General features: G+C 41.3%; 2 protein-coding genes and 1 long non-coding RNA gene across 3 annotated transcripts in view; 2 read left to right on the top strand and 1 right to left on the bottom strand.

Moving 5' to 3' along the window:
• LOC130138363 (nuclear transport factor 2B-like) overlaps window positions 1–3,766 on the top strand; it is a 33,332-nt gene extending 29,566 nt beyond the window's left edge. The window contains exon 3 of the mRNA XM_056312183.1: window positions 3,665–3,766. The gene's annotated coding sequence lies outside the window, so the exon portion shown is untranslated. The remainder of the gene's footprint in view (window positions 1–3,664) is intronic.
• On the bottom strand, window positions 1,280–2,359 carry LOC130138366 (uncharacterized). Its single transcript, XR_008816765.1, has 3 exons — window positions 2,148–2,359; window positions 1,805–2,038; window positions 1,280–1,503 (listed from the first exon to the last, which is right to left on the bottom strand). It is a non-coding gene; the product is annotated as an uncharacterized LOC130138366 (long non-coding RNA).
• Window positions 2,567–3,659, top strand: LOC130138362 (nuclear transport factor 2B-like). Its single transcript, XM_056312182.1, has 2 exons — window positions 2,567–3,003; window positions 3,384–3,659. The coding sequence occupies exons 1-2, from the start codon at window positions 2,644–2,646 to the stop codon at window positions 3,480–3,482; spliced, it is 459 nt and encodes a 152-aa protein (XP_056168157.1). The 5' UTR covers window positions 2,567–2,643; the 3' UTR covers window positions 3,483–3,659.
• Window positions 3,767–7,040: the final 3,274 nt, after the last annotated feature.

Here is a 7,040-nt window from a genome sequence, read left to right as displayed (position 1 = left end):
TCCTTGCAACAAACATAGGATGTAAAAACGCGAGCATCGTGTAGATTCTTTTTTAGCAGATATCGGAATACAGATAGGCTGACTGACCAATTGACAGCATAGGCTGCAAATAGGGCATTGGCAGCTCTTGCTGGTTAGGGTTCTAGAAGACTACCAAACCCAAATCATAGGACGACCTCAAATACCAATCTCCAAATAAGCAAGATTACGAACAAACGCTGCTGTCATCCATATACCTACACATGGAGGGTGCCCAAATGTCTGATCTACTATTTGGTACATGATTTAATAATCTTTTGTTTTGGTAGGAGAGCGAGACAGTTTATCTTTTAGACAATCTCATACTAATAATTCAATGATGTCACATAAAAACGAGTGTAACTGTGTAATGCAAACTATTTTTGTATCCGTAGTTTTTCTGGCATTATTGGTTGATCCAAATCTGCAGATCAACAAAAAAAAATGCATGGGCCCAATTGCCTAAATACTGGACCGAGACTCACTTTTTTGGGTTGTGTTCAGGGATTCCCTCCAATATAACGTTCATCCTACCAGTATATTGCTTCATAACTTTTTTTTGACAACTCTAGGTCCTCCTCTCCATCTTTTTCTTTAATTCCTAGAATTGTTCTTTTTATTCGTTTTCGTAGCCTTGAGACAAATCTAAATATGCACGGTTTAAAAGACGATGGACAAGCTCACACTAAACCGGTCAATATGGAATCCAACTCGGGATTTTACTTGGGAGCTAGCATGCAGGAAGGAAGTGGTTTGGAAGGAATTAGGAGAAGAGAGAGCCACGGGTAAAGAATGGGAAGATTGCAAAATTGGAAGGAAATAGGATTTTTTGGATAGACGCATCGATTCGGCCAAGCATTCTCTTCTCAGTTGCCCTGTACTAGACAAGTTCGTAAAGATCTTCGTACTAAAGTTAATGAAGATCAATCTTGCAAGGCCTAACACCGAACCCAGCCTTATTAGAGAAGTGGGCACCAATGCCAAGGAAAGTCTGAGGAACAAGGTTTCACAATGCTACGAAAATGAGATAAGCATGGATTGAGGTTGGAAGGATATACCTCTTCTTCTAGTCTAACCAAGTCTATGCTGTTCAAAAATTCAACAAAAAATTAGGATGGACAAATTAAGACCAACCGTTGATCTTTCAAAAACGGGGATATATAACTATCATACGTAACTATGACATGCATGTATTCTTCATTCCTGTCAACATAATTACTATTAGGCCGGTCTAGTGAGTCAGACCGCAGAGCAGTTTCCAGGCCCGAAGGAGAGCAATCCCCAGAAAAAGACCTCATATAGGCTTCTAGCAACTTCAGCTCTCTTACCAGCAAGCGTATCCATTTGTACGGAAGGGTGTATAGCCATATGCACCAATTTCTCCGGCAATTGTTGATCCCATAGAGCATGAGAAGTATTCGTTCTTCCGGCACTTCAAATAGACCCTCGCATGAAAAACCAGTAAACAGGACCCGTAGTGCAGAACTATCGATATATTAGGTAAAAAGAAAATCGAGAGAATGCAGTAAACAGAGAGTCTCATAATTTCAACAAAATGCCTCATCATACATGATGACGTGTATCGCGAATATGAACAAAAAAAGATTATCCTCACCCCACTTAAAAATCAGATTTTTCACCGAGAAGTTGAAATTTGATATTTTGCTCCTTCGCACGGGAGACAAACTAGTTAGTTCCTTCATCAACAATATGAAAGAACCCATCGTGTCAAGCCCTTCAGCATGTTGGATACTATTTATGAGTTTAATAACCAACGAAATCTTACCGTGCATCCCCACTGTACCGGCTTCAATGATGCCGCGTCCAGATTAATCATCTCATATGATATTAAGGGGATATCGAGCTTTGTGCTATCTTGTTTGGTTGCAATAACCAGCTGGCCAGATTTATTTTCTTGAGCTTCTTGCTTGCTTTTGGGAAAGCGAAATTCGTAGTCACCGCAAGGTAGAAAGTGGAGCTACAACTAAGAATGGGTATGGATTTTCTTCAAACGGAGATGCTAAAAAAAAAGGCAGTACTTTTTGCCGCAAAAAACATAAAGGACAGCTTACACGGAAAACAAAGAAGCAATTTCAGCGCACAAATTTTCCTCGTGAGAAAAGACTAACCCAAGACCCATCTCATCAGCAAGAATTACGTGCCGTCTGTTCATATCAGTAGAGCCGTAGAAAGTTAAGTGGACGCAACGAAACTTCGATATCATAAGCTAGCAAATAGACAAAGGTAAGGAAATAGAACGGAGGACAAATCGAAGCCAACAGAATGCAATGCAGCACCAACAAATACCGAGAATCATGCCTTCTCTTAAGAAATATTGTCAATCTAGAGGAAGCCGCAGGCAGAACTTACCGGATGTCTCTCTACTGCTGCGTCCGAACAGAGCAGAAGAACAGTGGCTGAACTGGAAAAAAAGAGAAAAGGGGGGCCCTTTTAGTCTTTCTACCCAAAGGACCGGTTTCGGGTCGGTCGGGTCGGGTGGACCCGACGATTCCAAATAAAATGAGAACTCTCGAAATCCCTAGGGCTCGCTTTTTCTCTCTTGTCGTCTTGGGTTACCGCCGTCTGCATCGCGTGGGTGTGAAGCACACAGAACCAGAAGGAGAGATGACGACGAGCAACCGAGAAAAGATGGATCTGCTGAAGGCGAAATTTGCGAGGAACCGAGAAAAGATGGATCTGATGATGGCGGAGCCCAAGCGGTTCGTGGAGAACTACTTAAAGACGTTCGACGCGAACCGGGAGGACTTGGTGAACCTGTACCGGGAAGAGTCGGGGATGAACTTCAGCGGCCAGATGATCCTGGGCAAGGAGGCTATCGTCGCCAAGCTCGCCTCCCTTCAGCAGTGCCAGCAGCAGATCAGCGGCATCGCCTGCTTGCCCTGCGAACTAAGCGGCGGCGTGTTGGCCTTGGCCTACGGCTACTTGTGGCTAGACGGCAAGCCGGACGCCTACCTTTTCTACCAGGCCTCTCTCTCTCTCTCTCTCTCTCTCTGTGTATCGGTTGAAGCATCCATTGATATATTTTATTTAATTTTTTTCTTTTTTGAGTGTCGAAGGATGGTGGTTTGGATGAGATGGCGTTTTTGTTGAGTGAATATCTCCTACTTGGGTGGTGATCCCTTCGTCCATTGTTGTTAGCGGAGCATCTGTTTATAAGATTTATGGTGAACCGAATTGTTGTTGCTCCGATGAAAGTTTCGGAAAAAAGCGCTAATTGATGCCTAAAGAAATTTTACCCTTTTTAATAAGTTTATATTTCTTGTGAATTCTTTGCAAATTTCTCTATCAATCGTTTATTCGATCGTATTGCATACTGAGAGTCGTGTATCTGATTCTGCCCTCAGTCGTTCCGTTTGTTGCAAGAACCAGAAGGAAGCTATTACATAGCGCAACAGGCTTGGTTGACCCATGATTTCAACAATCCTCCTCCCGCCTTGACTTGAACGCGAAGGATGTCCAAGACGAAAGAAGGAAGGAGGCGGCGGCGGCGGCTTTACGGAGGCGGCCGGGGGAGTTGAGTTTCAGTCTCTGATGTTTTTCTTTTCAATGTTCTAGATCTACTGCAGTACTGTCTGGTAAATAAGATTAGAACCGTGAATGTCTCAAGTGGATGCTTATGTCTAAGTGGATGTTTATGTTCGGATTGAGTCTGCCTTTGTTAGATTGCTCTTTCCTGTTCACCGTTTCATCTCTTAAATATGATAGGCTCGCTGTTTTACTTAGACCATTACATTGTTGTTGTTGATCTTGTGGTGTGAGCGTTCACGGTATCATCATCAACTGATTTTAGCCCCCACCATCAAGGTGGGCAGCACGTCCCTTACATTTATCCGGACTCTGCTTTGCTGTTTTTAAAGCCTGGAGAGCTGGATTTTATTCACTTGAATTTGCCGCCTGCCGGCCAGCCTCGCGACCTCGACTTGGCGGTCGGGGCTGGGCCAGGCGGCCCGCAATATTCACATCTAAGGGATATGGGACTCGCAGTAACAATCCCAGTTGCTTTATCCTGAAGCACTGGCCCAAGTGCGTGAAGTAAGGGCCAAAATGGTGAGGGAGATCATTGAGAAGGTAATGACAATATGGATGCAGTTGATGTCCAAGGTGGTGAGGCCTGAAGATTTGAATCCCGGAGACTCTATCTACAGATATGGATTGTATGGCTTATGCAGCCATCAGGGTGACCTCTCATTCACCTTGCTGTTGCATTAGTATTTATAAAAAAAAAGAAAAAAAAATTAGACCAATTATTCTAAAAAGAGTGTGCCCAAGTCGGAGCCTTGGATCCGTATTGGTCATGGCGTGTTCTTCTTTTCATAATGGCTGGATTCCATTTTTATATGCGTGGAGTTCAATCTAAGGAAAGAGGACCGCGAACGCCAAGATGATGATGTTTTTTCATTCTCCCTTATATTAAGAGCGCGATTTCCAGAACATAAACATGACGGGTCCGTGTCTTGGCGAAAAGGCTATTAAGTTTGTGCCGCCCGCATTGGAAAGGACGAGCTGAGCTGATCCGTGCATAGTGAAGATTGGGGATGGGGACTCTTGCCACTTTTACGAGCAAATTTCATCTCGATTCGACTGTTGTAGTTTCCTTGCAGATATCGGAGTAGCTACGAAACAACATGGAGGTGTTTGGTTTTTGCAAAGCAAGTTGATGTGCGATATCCTAAAGCGAGAACACGAGGGTGATCGTGTTGCGAAAGGATTCCACTTTTTTTCTTAAAGAGATATCACCAAATACGAGGTGAAAGGATTCCACTTTTTTTCTTAAAGAGATATCACCGAATACGAGGTACGGTCGCATCTCCACAAAGTTGCAGGAGAAAAGCTTGATTGGTTTGGTTATGGAACTAGGATAATTGCAACACCAGTATCAAATCTATTCTTAGTCCACATCTCGAGACTTCGTCATGTTTATGGCATCAACATGATGAGAAGATCAAGCCCTTGAGCTTTTTCAAAAAAGCAGGCACTGCGAAGAAATCTTCCAATTATTGGTTTTGATGAAACTGCAAAAGATATAATCGACTTTGAGAATGGGATCCCATTACTTACCGAAGTAATCGGTTCGCTCTTGTACAGTAAAGTAGTAGAAAAATTGATTGCAAGTGAGGAGCCAATTTTGCAATTTGGCCCGGATATTGAAGAGATTTTGTTACTTTTGAAGAACTAAGCAAAGAGAGATTTGTTCATATGATTGATATAGCTATGACTTGATAAAACAATTGCAAGCTTGAAAAAAAAAAACCTTTATTAATTAACCGTTCCATCCGAAACTCAAGCACTACTTTTTTCTCCTAATCGTCTCTTTACATAATCGAGACAACTTAATCCTAGAATTTGAAATGGAATCATGAGGATATTGAGAAAGATTAAACGCATTAGAAATCGTAACCTACGCTTGATATTTAGTGTTGGATCATGTAATTAGTATATTAAGTGATACGCTCAACTTTTATTTGGTGTAATAGGAATATGATTAAATACTCATTTGCTATCTGTCGCATGACTTGGCAAACAAATTTTATAGGTAAATTTTAAATTGTGCTCCCGATTGTTTAGCACGTGTTAAACAAAACACATTTTCAACAAAACTTAATGGTGCCCAAAAAACTAGTTTCACAGAAGCCCAAAAGTCTTTCTCTCTATTGTCTCTCCATCGTCTTCTTTGAGCTTCAGCCATGGGGGAGGGTTTGAGCTAGTCTCACCCTCCCCTCCCGTTGATTTTATTCGAGTGTTTTTGTTTTTTTTATCCTTATCTCCCGATCTAAATCTGAGAGCTCTCTTTTTCCGATATAATTCTATAATCAAGAGTGTCAACACTCCTTATTTAGTTCTAGATCTATGAGCTTTTCTCTCCCGGTTTAGATTTGGGAATTTAATAATGTCTTTGGGGATTCAATATCCCCGTGCTCTGTTTTTGTACAGGTTCTCCATCTCCAATTTCATTGATGATCATAGGAGTTTTGGCGTCTTGCTGAACCACAAAGATTTGCTCTTCCAAGAGTTAGATCTGTGGTTTTTCAACCCATTTTAGTTGTCTCTGTCTGGCGATGGTGCAAAGGAAGCCGAATTTAGGCGTGCACCGCCAACAGGCAACACCGTAGTTATTGGAGAAGGACTTTCCGGCATGTGCTCATCATGAAAGATGATTTAAGATCCAGTGATCGGCCACCGATTATTTTGCTTGACAGATCCGTTTTTATGGAAAGAGTATGTGCTTAACCTTGCCGATGCTCTTTTGATTCTCTTTGTTTTTTGGATTTGGATTTGGATTTGTTTTGTTGTATTATGGGATTTGCTCTGCTTTGATTTTCTTTGTCATGAAAGTCGTTGTACTTCCCATGTATCCTTTTTAAGCAATGGCTACAATTTTCTTTCGACAAAAAAAAAGCAAAACTTAATGGTAATAGAGCATCTAGGCTCGTCCATTATTCCGCGTAATAAAAGTGTCATGTCAAATTTAGGTCTAATTGCCCATTTGTTATTCGTGTCATCACGTTGAAACCTTGACGCGGTGTTCATTGAACGAGCTACACATATGACGTGGCATGATTGATGTGCGCAAGATGTGATGCCTCATATGAACGTTTAACGTGGGTTTAGGTGTCCATACACGTGTTTAAATGTGTCTAGTGGACATGCCACGTCAATTCGAATAACATTTATAACCCCATCTAATTAGACGTGTCTAAATGCACTATAAATGTTGGGATGAGTACATTGAAAGTCCTAAAATTTATCATGAAAGTGCAATTGAGTCAAAAAACTTTTACAATGTGCAATTAAGTCCTAGAACTTGTCACAAAAGTGCAATTGAGTAATAAAACTTTCAAAAATTGCAATCAAATACTAAAACTGGTTAAATTGGTCCAATTAAGTCTTTCCTTCCATTGATTGCATATTTTGAAAATTTTAAGACTGAATTGTACTTTCGTGACAACTTTTAGGACTCGATTGCACTTTTGTGACAAGTTATGAGACTTTCAATGCACTTA

Source organism: Syzygium oleosum, unplaced genomic scaffold, assembly GCF_021117445.2.
Source record: "Syzygium oleosum isolate NSW1041296 unplaced genomic scaffold, Sole_v2.1 Sole_v2.06, whole genome shotgun sequence".
NCBI classification, from domain to species: Eukaryota; Viridiplantae; Streptophyta; class Magnoliopsida; order Myrtales; family Myrtaceae; genus Syzygium; species Syzygium oleosum.
The sequence above is the reverse complement of the archived record's forward strand: the minus strand, read 5'-3'. Positions and strand labels throughout refer to the sequence as shown.

Excerpts from the sequence above, each read along its gene's own strand:
- LOC130138362 (XM_056312182.1), top strand. The coding sequence starts at position 2,644 with ATGACGACGAGCAACCGAGAAAAGATGGATCTGCTGAAGGCGAAATTT. Across the intron at positions 3,004-3,383 it reads ACGCCTACCTTTTCTACCAG|TCGTTCCGTTTGTTGCAAGA; the intron begins GCCTCTCTCTCT and ends TTCTGCCCTCAG.